This window comes from Fulmarus glacialis, unplaced genomic scaffold (genome assembly GCF_000690835.1).
Source record: "Fulmarus glacialis isolate BGI_N327 unplaced genomic scaffold, ASM69083v1 scaffold10038, whole genome shotgun sequence".
Classification (NCBI taxonomy): domain Eukaryota; kingdom Metazoa; phylum Chordata; class Aves; order Procellariiformes; family Procellariidae; genus Fulmarus; species Fulmarus glacialis.
The window spans coordinates 7506-23351 of record NW_009228989.1 but is presented as its reverse complement, the minus strand read 5'-3'; the positions used below and the strand labels follow the sequence as shown (position 1 = coordinate 23351).

The following is a 15846-nucleotide window of genomic DNA, read 5'->3' as shown; positions in this document are numbered from 1 at the left end:
ATACCTGACTTCACAGGGAATGGATACAAAAGTTACCCTGGTGTTTAATTAAGGAGCTCTTCTGCTTTATATTTGACAATTTTTAATCAGCATGGCTTTCTCCTTCATGACAACAATTCCAAAATTATACTAGGAAATCTTTCATAGAACTTCAAGTATCATATACGACAAATCACATGTATGCTTGAACATATCATAGCCTCATAAACAAAGGGAGTTTATAAGCACTTCATTACATCAGGATATTGGATGGTCAAATCCAAGAAAAAAAACAGAGAACATGTATATGTATGTTGTTTGCAGTTATGCATAAAGGTACAATAACACAGACAAAGCCTGTTTGCCTAGCAGACAGAAGCCTCGCCATCACCTGGTAAGGACCACTGCTCCATAGGGAATGTCCCACAGACACATCCTCATCTGCTCAGTCAATCCCTCACCCTGTGCAGACCCAGCAAACCAGCTCTCCTACCCAAGACGGTGACACAGCACTAGGTAGTAACAAGAGCAGCTGCCATGACCACCGAGGGACAGCAGGGATGTGTCTGGGCAAAGGCTCCTTCTCCCTTTACTCCCCAGATAAAGTAATGGAACAGCAGCACTAGGCAAGCACCTGATGCCTGTGGACCACTAGCAAGCTTTCCTCTGACCGGGGGGCAGGAACCACCATTCACAATAACGGAAAAATTTAGATGTATTCTTGCATTTGCATCCTAAGAAACTTCTTCAGTTTGGAGGGGGTTTTGGTGTGGTTTGTTTTGGGTTTTTTGTTTTGTTTGGTTGATTTTGTTTTACCTTTTTTTTCCCCCCAATGTACTTAAGTATGGAATCAAACGTATCAACAAATTTACCAAGGAATAAAAAAAAAAAAAAAAAAAAAAATCCATGGACCAGACTCCTCTAAATATATTTTTTAACTTATTTCTTTTTTATTTAATCTGTACATAAAATGCATGCCTATTTAGAAAAATTTTCAGGAAGCAGAAACCCTTACTTTTGCTCTTGAAACCACATTCTGCAATCTGTCTTTAGCTGCCAGCGCTGTATGGGAAAATCCCTGAAGAACTTTCATATACTGTTTGCACAGGAAGGATAATGCCCTTAAATCCCTTGTAACCATAACATTGCAAATTCACTCGGCTAACCTGAGCACTAATCTACTGTAGGGATTATGTACGCGATTTATAGTCCTTCGTGAAGAGCTCCGGCATTTGCAGGAACGCGTCTATGGAGCTGACTAAAAGTTGCTGAGAGGTACAACAGGGGAGGGAAAGGAAGGAAGGAGGAACTGTATTTTCAAAACTTCTTTCATACAGGAAACAGTTTATTCACAGATCAGGTACACACACATCATTTATCCTAAGACAATGACAACAGAGGGAAATAAGGAATACCAGACTGCCTGTTTCTAGCCTGCTCTCATACATAAATGTACCTAAGCTAAGGTTAGTCATACGTGTGTGAGAAGAAAAATAAGGACTGCCAGGCTACCAGAATAGCAAGGGCAGAAAGACAAGAAGCAACAGTTAGTAGTGGCTAAATGCCGGTCTAATAGTAATCAGGAATGTTGTCAAGTCAGAATTTAGTTAAACTCAGAAGACCTATGAAAACTTTGCCTGAAAAATATTTAAGCTCTGTTCCCCAATAGTAGCTATTCATTCTACATACAAATGCCTACTCCTACCTGATTTTACTCCCACATAACTCATAGACATACAAATTAAGCTACATTTCACCAAAGGATCTCTTGTGATCTTTTATCAATTAAACGAAAGAACTAAGACTCCTTTCAGGTCCTAAGTTTGCCATTATATATTCCAGGAAAACATTTTACCTGGAGCCTGAGAAGGAGTCAGAAAACATTGAACTTTTCTCCTATAGTACCATTTCTACACAAATAGCTTGTCTGAAGTATAGCTGATGCTAGCTTATTCAGAAAAAGGGCACAGCTATGGAAAACATCATTTTTTACTCAGATACTGAGAAAGCTTGCAACTTTGCAATCTGAAAATGAACATCTACTTTAAACAGGTTAGTTCAGATCTTTCTAAAGCCCGTAGAGCAAGATGGAGTGAGAGGAATCATAATGTGATCAGTCCCTCCCTATGTACTATGAGGGGAACAAAACTCCTATAGATTTTTACTACGGGAAGAATTGCACCTCAAATGTATTTGAAACAGAGTCTATTACCATTGCTGTTCAACCTTGAACAGCACAAAAGCTGAAAGGAAAAAATGCATGACAATTGCTTCACAGAGATGACACTGTACTTGTGCTCTAGATGTTCCCATATTAAGGTCACTCAAAGAATGTAAGAGCAAGCCAATGGATTAAAAAAAATTTGATGAGAATTAAGGAGAGAAGCGTTAGCCAAAATTCAAAAGGTGTCTGAATCTAGAAACACAACTGTGTCAAATGAAATTCTGCCTAAAACAAGACAAAGTAACATAAATGAGTATCAGAGACATCATGAAAAAACAGAACAGAGAACAAAATGAAAAACGATTGCCTTTCCAAAATTAAAAAAAGTTACTAAAGGCTTCTTAAAATGTAATACGCCTTTCAAACAAGTGATTTCCTAAGAAGTATCTTGTATCTTGGAGAAGAAAATAGTTTTAGTCCAAATACATAATTCCAATTCACAAGTGGAGCCTGCTCCAGAACCAGGAAATAGAATAACTTTCTGCATCACAAGGAACTAAGTCTGAACCACCTGCAATAATTTAATGCCAGGTTACTGGAGGGCTGCGGCGAACATGAACTCTGTTAGTAGGAGAAAAACACTGCAGTGCTTGTGTGCTGGTCAGCAGTAACAGTGAGAATGGTTATCCTACTTCTGCTGACAGGAGGTGCAATATTAGAAAAGACATGATGGGAGAGGAAGAAGGAATTGTGTTAAGTCTGCAGAATACCTTTCAGTTAGCAAAATGGCAGTTAAAATGAATGACATGGTGTACAGAATGTTGTATTGCCAAGAAGAAAGTCCACAGATTTGCCAAACCCCTCTCAGAGATTAAAGGTCAGGAAGTTGTCTTCAGTTCTTAGATGTGCAAAACCTTTAAAGTTAACACAGGGGAGCAAGCAGCTTGGATCATTGTAGGAAAAAAACAAACCTATAGGATAATTTAAAAGATAGTGGACTGCAGAGTGTCTTCAAAAATCAGTTCAGTCTTGGTTAAATCATTTTCATTCATTCAAAGGGGCTATACAGACAGCTGAGGATTTCTTCTGCTGCTACAGGAATAACACTGCCAGGCACACAGCTCTCATGCAGCTTTGCATCCAGGGAGCTGAAGCCCCTCAGGGACACAAAACCCGATAAGCAGAATAGCGATTCGCACACCACTCCTGTCAATGTGACTTAGAGCTGGGTTACCGACATTGATTCCCAGGTCTAGAAAATAAAACAGGGACCACACAGAACTGTCTGTTCCCACCACAGCGTGGCCAATGACCTAGCCTAAGACAGTATCTGCCCTAAATTTAGTCTGTTCTTAAGCAAAATGACATAATGCTAAATTTTTAGGCTCTGCAAGCTGAGGAATGACGTTCTGACTGCCATTTCACAGCCCACTGGTTTGCACAGGCAGGGCTGCACCAACACAGGCTACTCTGGCATCTGCACCCCCTCACCCTTCAAACCAACTTGTCTTGGGGCTGACCCTCCAACCCATTCAAATGTAGAAGTTTCTATATGCATTGCCACACATTAATAATATCGTTTCTTCTGTACCACTCAAGCTGCAGAAGCAAGAACACAGTGTCTATCTGCCATGAAGGTTAATTTAAAATATTAATGACAGTTATTCATCAACTCTTCTGAAAATATTCTTTATTTCCTGCTTATATAAATATCAGCAGACAGAATGGGATATGCTTTAAAGAGATTATTAAGTACTCAACCCACAATTCTGTATATGAAGTCAGCAATCCCATCATCCAATTAACTGCAAGCCAGTTTCAGATAAAAACACACTTAAAATGAGTTATGATGAAAACCACAAGTTCACATGCCCTGACTGCAGTAAGTGCAACATTCTCCATACAAAACCAAAAACAAGTACCATTACAAAACAAAACAAAAAAGGCCAAATATTTTATACAAGAAAAAATAACTAGAAAAAGCAACATAACGTGCACCAGCGTCTCTTCAGAGAGGCAGACTGAGGAAGACTTTTTCTCTTTGGATACAAAGACAGTCATACTGCGGAAACATCTGTGCACTCAGCATATGCAAAGACACAAGGGAAAAAAGAGACTCAGAACTTTTGCAGTCATGTCAGAATGACACCGAACCAAAGTAAAAGGGTGAGAATCTAACCCTATGCAGCTAAAATAACCCAATTTTTGTGGAATCTTAGGAAAGTAGTTGAACTATTTTACATGTCTAAGACAGCAATTCTAAAATCAATTCTGACTTTGTCTTTGCCCCACAAGATGTCGGGGGGAGGAAATCCTAAGAAAGATGGCAAGGGATCCCACAGACAAGAATAAGGTCAACACACTCCACCCAGTCTCAGGCATGTTCCTTCAAGCCACTCAGCAGCATCCAGATGTAGCCACTTCTGCACAAAAGCCAACATTCTGAGGTAGGGCTCTAAGAAACAATCAAAAAACATATGTTACAGTCAGAGTCCAAAAAAGCCACATTGCTTTGTTACGTGTGCGTGCAAGCAAGGACGCATTTGTTCATAACCTGTTAAGATGGCAAACTAGGTCAATTGCTTTGGTTTAAAAACAGCTTCTGCATTAAGGACCCAACTTTAAAATTACAGAACACAACACTAACTTAAAACTCACGAACACTGAAGATGGGGATTGGATTTTCTTGGTCTTCTTAAACCATAAATTAGCATGATGGAACACAGTGTCAGAAAACTCAATTGTTCCCATCTAAAAATTAATTTGTAGCTTTACTTCTGTATCATGTCTGGACTTTTCAGTGCATTTCAAAATCCAGTGTTCTGCCATTTCTGCAAAAATCTCTCAATTTCATAAGAATACATTTTTTGGTATTGACCATCTGACTATACAAGTTATTAATCTTCCCAAAAAAACCCACATTTTCTACATGACCTTTTTATAAAAAGGCAAGCGGCCTTTCCCACCTCATTTTGAATGTCCCATGGGAACCAGTATTCAGTTAGAGAATGCAATAGCAGATCATTTGCAATAGCATAATTTCAATCTATTTCCGCGCTACAAAAAAAAAAAAAACCAACATAGACAAGGTATTTTCAGTCACTTTCCATAAGGGAATAAAATAACTACAGCATGTCAAGCAGTGCTTTCCCTTTAAGATCTGTAACTGCAATCAGTTCATTTGAAAACAAACCAAAAAACACCCAGCAAAACAAACAATCCCATTGCCTTGGTCATCAACTGCCTTTGTCAAAATCTACACTTTCAACAGTGTCTCAGCCCACATTCAGGATTATAATCCAAGAAAAATATTTACATTTGTTGTACACCCCCAGCAGAACTCAGGTCCAAATTGTGTTGGGAAAGGTTCAGACTGAACCTTTATGGCTTAAAGAAAAGAGAGAGATTCTTGATGCCCTAACACTAGGCTGTTTCATCAAGACTGTGACTGAGCTGAAATGAAGAGCTCAGATTCGAGATACAAGGCTGAGAAGCCACATATTGAACGCAGCGTTTGTCTAATTGAAAGACCAGTTAGAGGCTGGTCCTCAGGGTGCACAGAGACTCACTGTTAATCATATTAGCCCAAACAGCTCACATTTCCTGCAGGTGGCCAGGCTACCAAAACTGCAGAAGCTGCGGGGGGAAAAAAACCCCACATAGTTCTAACAAAGAGACATTCCTGGGTTTCAGGGGAATTTACTTCCCCATCAATTACAGGGAAAAACAAAAAACCTAGGAGCCACCCTTCAATTACCTAATTTTTTTAATTTTTCTTTTTAGTGCAAGTGGATTGCAGAAACTCTTCTTTGGGTCATAAAAGATACAGCAGGAAGTTTCTCAGCCCCAACAAAAGCCAAGTACAGTACCCCCTCAATAACGTATACTTCTACAGATCTAATATCTACATATAATCAATATACAGAGCTATCGATTAAACAGCATAAAGACTCTCCATCCTAGCTGTATTGTTCATCAGAACGCAGGGATAATAAAAGGGCCAAATGAATACCATAGACAATAAGATCTCTAAACAACAGGACACTTAAAATTATGAACATAAGACAACAGACCATATCATATGTCTATGCAAGTAGCTTCACAGATTCAGCAGAGTAATGCTGATTCATGCTCGTCAAAGATGTAGCTCAATTTCTTATTTCTGTAAGATTTTTTGTAACAGCCAACTCAAGCCAGTGAATCGTTATAATCCTAAAGGCTAAGCAAGGTGATACCTTTAACTGCATTACAATCAGACAATTTAAAAAAACTTTGATGCAAAACAAAGTGATTAGTGCTTCTTTCACAGAAGTCTCAAAGTTTCAGCGGTTGCAATGCAGCATCGTCACTGGAACTAAAGAGATGTTATTGCAAGAGAGACCACTATTTAAACAAAGACATTTGTTCTTCCTCTCCTCATGATGCTATCTTATCACAGTCCAAGTGTTTCATATCAGCACACTGAAATTATGTGTAATGAACAAGGATGTTCAAGATAAATTCTAAGAGTTACAAAGCAAATACTTCCTTCCTCTGTAAACAATATGACTAAACCCACTTGTTGAAGAAATCAAGCTATATTTATATTCACCCTCTTGAAATGCTACAGGCAGCCATAGAAGGATAAGTTTATAATAAATTGCTATATTTGGAAACCTTTGTTGCTAAGCATCTTCTAACATTCAGTACAGTTTATACCATTCATGTCCCTGCTACATAATTAACATTTCATATGTTTTTCCAAAAAAAATGCAGTGCTTATCTTTGTTGTTAAATTAAAACCATTATAATTTTTTAGGGAATTAATAAAAGACTGTGTGGCCAATTAATTAAAGGAGAATCAATAAGATCTCGGGGCATACGAACACTGACCTTATATGCAAGGATATGGCAGAGTCTATCTTCTAGACACTGCCTCTGCTTGAGATAAAACAATTCGGAAGGCAGCTGTTCACACTAAAAGGTACTCTACTAAATAATTTAGGACACAGTAGACCTCTCCCAGTCTTATGAATATGACTTTCTCAGCTGCACACATTACTAAGCCCTTTTCTTGTCAAGAATTCTGTGCATGTGAATCCCTCAGAGAGTACTCAAATTCTCAAGAGTCTACCGTGAGGAGCCCGTTGCAAGCTGATGTCCATAGGATGTGGTCCAGTGCCCATCAAGGTATTTGCAGGTTTTCCACACTCTGCTGTTAACCTATACGAAAGCATGCAGTTAATTGTGGAAATCACAAGCACATTGCTAGGCAGTAGAGAATCACAGCGAATCCCAATTTCTCCAGTGTAGTCCCTACAGATAATGTAACCTTGCACAGAGATAAGGTACGCTAATCCTGAAAGCATTGCATCTAAGCTAGTGATGCTTGCCATGTTGGAAACACCAGTTTTACTTTTAATTTTGCTTGAATGACCATAGTTATTTGTAAAACAGACAAATAATACTTGCTCAACATGTGAGGGGGATACAAGTATTGTGCGCAACAATTAAGACTGAGATAGATACACATACAGAGCTGATGCCTGTCACCCTGTTGTCAACTCTTGCAACAATACTGTAAGCTTCATAATACCTAGCATTTTTCCTATAGTCACAAAATTTTGTGGTTTCATTCTGTGAGAAGCTAGAACTGTATCTGCAGTACAGGAAAAGAAGGTATTGGAAGAAAAATCCACTAATATTTTAAAAATTCAGCAGATCAAATCAAAACACTCTTCACTTATTCTTATATTCATCTATATATAAATATTTCACAGGTGTTTGGTCATAATATCCTGTTGGGAAAAGTCCAGAGCACACTGCACAGATTCTCCAGATTTCTTGTCCACCTTTCCTCTCCTCGCCCATTCCAGCATACACAACACTCCAATTCCATACACATGATACACATAGGGGCCTAGAAACATTCACCACAAGCTGAACATTAAAGGCTCCTAAAACTTCTTAAGGACTTCCATGAAAATGCAGAGAGATGCTGAACAGAATAGAAAGCTGCCTGTCTGACCCCAGAAGTACCACTAAGCAGTTCTTGCACCGGAGAACAACCAACTTCGGCCACGAAAACAGTTGGAGTATGTTTAACTCTACAATAGCTACTTACTTTTCATTAACACATGTTCTTCAGAATTACATAGAAGACAAACATCAAAGCTTTTATAATTAAGTATCTCAGGAAACCTAACTATACATGCAAAAGTGAAAGGTTAGCCTATCATAGCCCTACAATTACTACATTTACCATGTTAGATTAATTACTACACCCTTGGTTTATGCAAGCAGTATATACACAATATTATACATGTGTTAAAAAAAACAGAGTTGAAATACAAAGATAAGGAAAGATGAGTCCTTTGGAAATGATCTAAACTTTGTACTAAGAACATAAACGTATTTAGCTTGTAAACTTTCAGGCTTTCCAGCCAAAAATGAAGTACCTAAAGATACAAATGGGGTAACCAGGACTCAAGTCTCCCAAAGACCAGTACTGCAATACAATTAGCAAGCGACAATAATCTTGTACCAAAAACTGAACACGTACTTCTGAGTTCCAAATTCCTGCTTCCAAATTAGTTTCCGTATTTCACATGTACGTACACACAGATCATGTGTAAAAGTGGCACAAGTAACCTTAGAATTTGTGAAAGAACTCTTAACTCAGTTATTGCCTGAATATTAAGCATTTTGGTTATTTAGAAATGCACACCAGCAGTCTTAACTATATGTTTATATCATGTTTTATGTTGTAATACATACAAAATATTAAGTTCGATTCTGAGCCCTACATTACCAAAAGGTTATTGACAAACTGGAGGGAGTTCAGAGAAAATCAACATAATTTCTCAGAAGGCAGGAAGGACTTATTTATGAGGAAAGATTAAAAGAGCTAAATATTTATAGTTTGGCTCAGTAATGAATGAGGAGGTAGGGGACATGAGAACAGCCTAGAGATATCTGAAGGGTGTAAACACTAAGGAGGGAGAGTGAACGTGTTATACAAGGATGTAAATAGAAATAATGGGATAAAACTAAACAAGGAAAACTTAGGCTGAATATCAGAGAGCATTCCTGGACAGCAAGCTATCTTGGCCCACGGCACCGTTTCTTAAGTGAAGCGATAGAAGCCCATTGCTTGGAACAACAAACAAGACTAGACAAAACACTGGAAAATTTGCCATATGGAATAACCTTGCTCTGCTGAGGAGAAATATTACCTCATAAAGGCTAGACTTTTCTAAGTTTAACTCCAGTGAAAGCAGCAGTATTTTACAAGGTGTTGAAAATTTAATATAAAAAATAGATATCAAGAGCTTAATCAGAAGGAAAGAATCCAACTAAGAACGTTCCTTAACCACAAGCAACTTAAATTCAGTTCATGTAATACTTTGACTGAATCATACTTCTGCAACTCTTTGAAAAGGAAAAATACACGTGGGCTGCAAAGAGTTAACAGCGCTGGACTGTATTCTCCCCAGCAGAGGTCACTCCAAGTTAACAAATGACAAATTTAACACTATGGAGTCAAACTTCAGGAAAGACGATCAATAGAAAGGAGACATCCTCCTTCCCTCATCCCCAGCACTGGCTTTGGATGCAAAGCTCTCAGATGACAGCATGTCCTGCAATCAGTCGCAGGTAGACGCCAGAAGTTTTGGATCTACACAGCATGTAATGTTCAATTTGAACAACATTCAAAATTTGTTTTCTAAAAGGCCCTCAAGAAGTGGGTAAATATCGCCTATTTGCAGCTGGATTATGAAGTGTCCAGAATCATGTGCGCGTGCACAAGTAAAGCGTAGGCTGGGTCACATTTGGAATTGAAACCACAACACTTTTCACTGAAAATTTTAGATTACGTACTATGTGAGGACTGTGACACAGGCAGACCAGCAGGCTTCCAAAAACACAGAGGAAGGAAAAGAAAAAGGGAGTTTATCTTTTTTGTTGTTGTTTGTATATATTGGTTTTTAAAAGAATGTTTGCTAACTTAAAACAGAGCTTAAAAACACAACCAAAGCCAACAGAAGAGGGCTATAAAAAGAATAGTCTGTGTCTGTACATATTTTTTTCTTCCTGATCCATACAAAAGTCCACAAATTCATATTTGAGAACTATCTCTTAAAAATTCTGAAAACTGGCAAGTAAAAACCTTGCTGTTCCAGGTGCCATCATCCCGAATAAAACTTCTGTCATCTTCATAGTTACTTCTGATGCAAGAATTAACCATGCACTGTGCCACTGCCAGAGGAAGCTGTCCTAGTGCCAAAGGAAATAAAAGTAACCAGCACATAGAGCAAACATGTATTTGTGAACTACAAGGGAGCAAATATGCGTAAGCAGAGCTGAAGTGTCATATTTTGACTAGACTGTTTTAAAAGGCTGCTCATGGGTAGATTTAAGGTCCAACACTTAAACCGCGTAGACGCATTCTAGCAAAATGTAAGAATTGACAGAGCGTACTTTTAATATTTCATCCAATGAAAACAGAAGCGAACTCGTGTTTAAGTATTCCCTGGAACATACTGAACCCTGGCTGCATGATGCATGGGTAATTCTCCAGGGCTACGCCTGTACCGGAGGCCAAGGGATGCTTTCCAGCCCCCAGCTCAGGGCGTGCTCTCCAGCTCTCCCAGCTCCACTGCACAACCCAACCCAGGTGCATACAGTCCCCTAGCCCCTGCCACAAGCTCCTCATCTACAGGCAAATGAAATACAGGCACGAGATGCAGAAGGGAGCCACAGTAAACACCACCTAGGCCCACAGTCTCAACATCCTGGGAACAAAGACCTGGAGGACAAGCTTTCTAGCCTGAGCGACTTGGGATTTTTTGTACGGAAGGGATAGGCTGTAGAGTAGAAAAACTCTTACGGTTACGTCAGTTAACTCACTAAACCATTAGTTTACTGAGAGACAGCTAGCTACCTAAAATGCTAGAAATGGCACAGGGGATTGCCCAGTGTTATTAATCTTAACATTCGATTTTAAAATCTATTAATACTTAAAGAGTTTTTCTGATCTGCCCAGGAGCAGACTGGTGTTCCTCATATTCCATGCTTGGCTATGTTTTCTTTGACACAAAAATTAATTAAATCTCATTGTTTTAAAAGCTATTACTATAGACTGTGGATTTTTATTTTTTTGAACAAAATAAAGAGACTAACAATAAAGTAAGATCCTAAATAAGATACACAAAGTCTTACCTGCTTCTTTGCACAAGGCTGCTAAGTCTGCACCCACATAACCATGTGCACTATCAGCCAGTTGCGCCAACTCCACTGCTGTGAGTGAATGGGGAACTTTTTTCAGAAGCTTTTGGAGTATGTCCAGACGGTCTTGGGCATTAGGAATTCCAATTTCTATCTCTTTATCAAAACGCCCAGGTCTGCGCAGTGCTGCATCCAGTGCATGAGGACGATTAGTGGCCCCAAGTACCAAGAGCTGCCCTTCACTGCCTTCCTGAAGGCATCAAACAATGCAAAATATTAATTTTAAAATACAATTAAATGTCACGCAACTTATAAACATACTTCTTGCTTACTTTTCCCAACTATTACACACACTAAAATCCTGATGCTAGCTCTAAAGGAACAAAGCAAACTTTTCAGAATATATAGCCCACAAGTGATCCCATCCAACCTATCCCTAATTGCAATTTAGCAATACTATAGGCTGCACACACATAGAGATAATACAAGAGAAACTTTACTCCAAGATGCCCTCATCCCAGTGTCTCCCACTTTAATCCCCAAGAACCCGCTTTCCGATACCAGGGAAGTAAGCACCAAGGAAAGAAAAAGAAGTGTTTAAGCTAAAAGGCAGCGTTGGCACAAGAACAAAAAGTTATCAGCAGACCTTGAATAAACAAGGTTGGGAAACAAATCATTTAAAGTATCAAAACCAGCAGAGACAGGAGGTTATAAAGCTTCCTGTAGGTCCAGTAGGAAAAGCAAGGTCAAAAATCCTAACCAATTTCCTCAAGCTCTGCTTTTTCACTTTTAGAGTGAGGCAAAATCAGCTAGGAGGTCTCTTGCAGTGCCATTCGCTTTTTGTGAACGAAGCACTTTCTCCAGGAAGAATATCCATCAGCCTTTGCCATCAGAAAGTATGTTCTGCCTGTGAACAACTCCAGACTGGGCAACTCAAACTATCATGCAGGAAAATAATGAGAAATTTCCAGATTACATAAACAGCAGAAACTCATTTACATACTGTGGACAGATTTCTTCCATCTTTCCTGCTAATAATCATAAAATAATAGATGAGAGATTGGCAAACTTTAAGGGCTTAATCCATAATGTACTCAAGACAATTAAATTTACTGTTTCTTCAGTAGGCTTTTGTTTATGTCCTAAATATTGCTATGGCAATCTTGAAATAGTTGTCGTTGCCTTTAATAATGCAATCTACATATCAGTAGAAGTATTTTGATGACTTTGATTTCTGAGCAATTAAAAATTCCTGGCTTAGTTCAATGATGGGCTATCACTAAAATTTCAGTTTTACCTCCAAAACTACAAGAGTCGGAGAAGGAAAGACAGCGAATTGAAGAAAACTTACTTTATTTTAATCTCACAGTTATCAGGAGACATTCCCCTCCCACGTCTTCTGCTTAGCATCCAATAAAGCATTAGATTGCTATACAAAGTTTCACCTAAGCCTATTTTCTTTTCCTCCAGATGACACATCTAAAATTGGCTGCATTATAGAAGCAAAATTGTTTTGTTCAGCTAGTCTGTGTACACATTAATTGTCTCAATACAGTCTACTTACTGAGCCAATGCCATCCATTAATGTCAGCAATGAAGCAACAACTCTCCTTTCAACTTCATTCTGAGCCCCTTCTCTCTTTGGACAGAGTGCATCCAACTCATCTATAAATATAATGGAGGGACGACTGGAAAAAAAAGAAAAGAAAAAAAAATGTCAAGGTGCTTAGGAAGATTTAAAACACCAAGGCAGAGAAGTGCACAGCTGTTTATGACAAGTGTCCAGTTCCTATAAAAATTAACAAGCATCCCACTCCTTTAGGCAACTGAAAGTTTCAACCTTGAATATGGTGTTACTCAAAGAGATAACTAAAATGGCTAATATATTAGACAACTAATACCTTTAAGATGACCTACCAATCTACTTTTCTATGACTCTCTCCCAAAGACTCAACACTAAATATACCAATTTCATGAGTAAAAAGACAGCGTTTTATTTGTCACTTCTACAAAATTCAGTATGCGATAGTCTTTTGCTAATGTATTATGAACACCAATCATCTGGAAGTCTAAAGTCTGCCTTAACCAGGTCTAATAAGTTTGGGCAGAATGCCACCCTAATCCAGAGGCATGCTATATCCAGCACCAACACTAGCTCATTTAGAGCTGGCTTCCATGTCTTAGCACAGTACTACATTGGTCTCCAAAGGTAAAACTAGACAGAAAAATTTGGATCCAGGTTAAACCTTGGCTCCTGCTTCCATCTATTGAAATAAGCGTACAATACACTAACGATACAGATCGAGCGATTTGGCACCATCTGTAACAGTCCCTTGAAAAGGGTAGTGTCCAAAAGCATTTAATAGGCATACTAGAATTTCACTGCTTTCCTTCTAGCTAAGCTCTATATAAACAAATTTATTTCCTTTTTAAAAACCACCGCAGGAAAAACTTACATTCAAAGATTCTTGCAAATGTTTTTCTTTTAAGAACATTAACGCTGGAACCAATACCGCAAATAAGTGAGCGCGAATAAAATTATCCAAAAGAACATACCGCAGAGAAGCTTCAGCAAATATCTGACGTAATCTTGATTCAGACTCCCCATAAAACCTATAATAATTAAAATATTTTAATAAAAACCATTTTTTGGTCTTTTTCAGGCAACTTGGAAAATTACTGCTCGTGTGTTCCAAAAAGCCATAGTGCACCCTTTCAAAGTCCTGAAGTATATGCAAATCTACAATAATTTCTATTTCCACAAGGACAAGAAATTAAGGTAAAATGTGGCACAAGCAAAGATATAACCATCTTGTAACTACAAAAAAGATTAAAGGGAAAAGCTTCTCTCTTCTGTGTTAGAAACAATTTTATGTATCTTTTTAAAGAACAAAAAAAAAAAAAATTAGTTCCCTGGAGACATTAATCTGTGCAGTGTCATCTTAATTTCAAATATGCTTTAACAAGTCACTCTTCTTGTTGCAGAACTAACACACAATTGCAGATGCAGTTTTAGTCCCCTCTTTAATTTAGTCCATGCCTTACACAAATTTCTTGGCCAAATCCAATAAACCTCTTTTATTACAAGAAGAAACGTAAGCCCTACTTGAAAGAACCCTTTCCCATTCATTTTTGACTCTCTTGGGCAGATAGCCCATAGCCAATTCTACATCTATCCACAATGGATAGATGCCAGGACAGATTTTGGGCTAATATATTTATAGAATTAATGAAAATAAATTGGGTGGACTTACTTGCTTATTATTTCAGGACCATTAATAACAGTAACGTGAGCGCCAACCTCATTCGCAATGGCTTTGGCAATCATAGTCTTCCCGGTACCTGGCGGACCATATAATAGCACGCCTCTAGGAGGAGGGATTCCTTTAAACAAGCACATGCACACAGAGAAGAAAGTTATTTGTGATAAATGCCGGACTGAACAACCTGCACTTGCACATTTCACTGCCCCAGTTATTACCGATTATAACTTAACCTCAGCATTAACTTCTTTAACAGACATATCATTTTGATAAAATTGTAGGCTTTCAGTGGGAAGAGCACTCTGATATGGGACATACATCTACATTTTTTACTTTTAAAGTCCAAATGATTCAGTTTAAAAAGCAACTATTTAAATTGTTATTTAAATCTCTTTCAGTAGTTCAACATTATCATTCTCCCTATGCGTTGTGGTGTGTGTTTGGGGTTTTTTCCAAAAAAATTGTTGGACTGAGTACCTAACGTCCATGAATGCACTTTATTAAGTTATTCATGATTCTTAGTGTCATTATTACAAACTTCCACTATCAGAAAACCACTTCTCTTCAACACTCAAAAAAATTTCAGAAATACTGTGAGGCTTGATTCAAGAATATTTGCAAAAAGATTAAAAATACACATCAAAAAGATGAATTTGCCTCTTTAATGGCAAATGCTAAGAGCAGAAACAGACAGAAACGTTCAGGCACAGAACATAAGGGACTCTAGAAGAACAAGGTACTACTGTGTACAGTTAAAACTGAGCAGAAACTACAGGTAACTGCATGAAGTCATATTATGATCCCAGGTAAAGAGCCAAAAAAAGGAGTTTCAGACCAGCAAAGCCAAATTAAATGGGCACAAAGCCAAAAACAGAAGGTGAAAAATTAGAAAGCAGAAAGAAGAGACAAATATTTGACGAAGGACTGATCCTGGCACAAAAGACATTGCTGAAACACGACCAAAGAAGAAACATCAGTTGGATACTGTGATATCAGACAGGGAATGATGCTCAAAGGGCAGGTCACATCCCAGTGGTGACAGAGAACAGTACAGCTGGTGTGGACAGAAAGCCTGAATCTTAGGAACTATTATACTTAAAAAGAAAAAAATCATCTGCTAACTGACAGGACAGAAATAAAGTGTCTTTACGGACAGGTTACTTCACAACAGTGCACTAAAGCATGTGCTGCTCCCTCCTGTGGTGTTTCTGGTACAGGCAAGAAACAGAGCTG

General features: G+C 38.3%; 1 protein-coding gene across 1 annotated transcript in view; it reads right to left on the bottom strand.

Moving 5' to 3' along the window:
- SPATA5 (spermatogenesis associated 5) overlaps positions 1–15846 on the bottom strand; it is a gene marked incomplete at both ends in the record, with an annotated part of 62006 nt that overhangs the window by 39024 nt on the left and 7136 nt on the right. Inside the window, 4 exons of the mRNA XM_009583684.1 lie at positions 11345–11600; positions 12915–13038; positions 13907–13963; positions 14605–14734. Coding sequence (XP_009581979.1) covers positions 11345–11600; positions 12915–13038; positions 13907–13963; positions 14605–14734 — 567 coding nt within the window. The remainder of the gene's footprint in view (positions 1–11344; positions 11601–12914; positions 13039–13906; positions 13964–14604; positions 14735–15846) is intronic.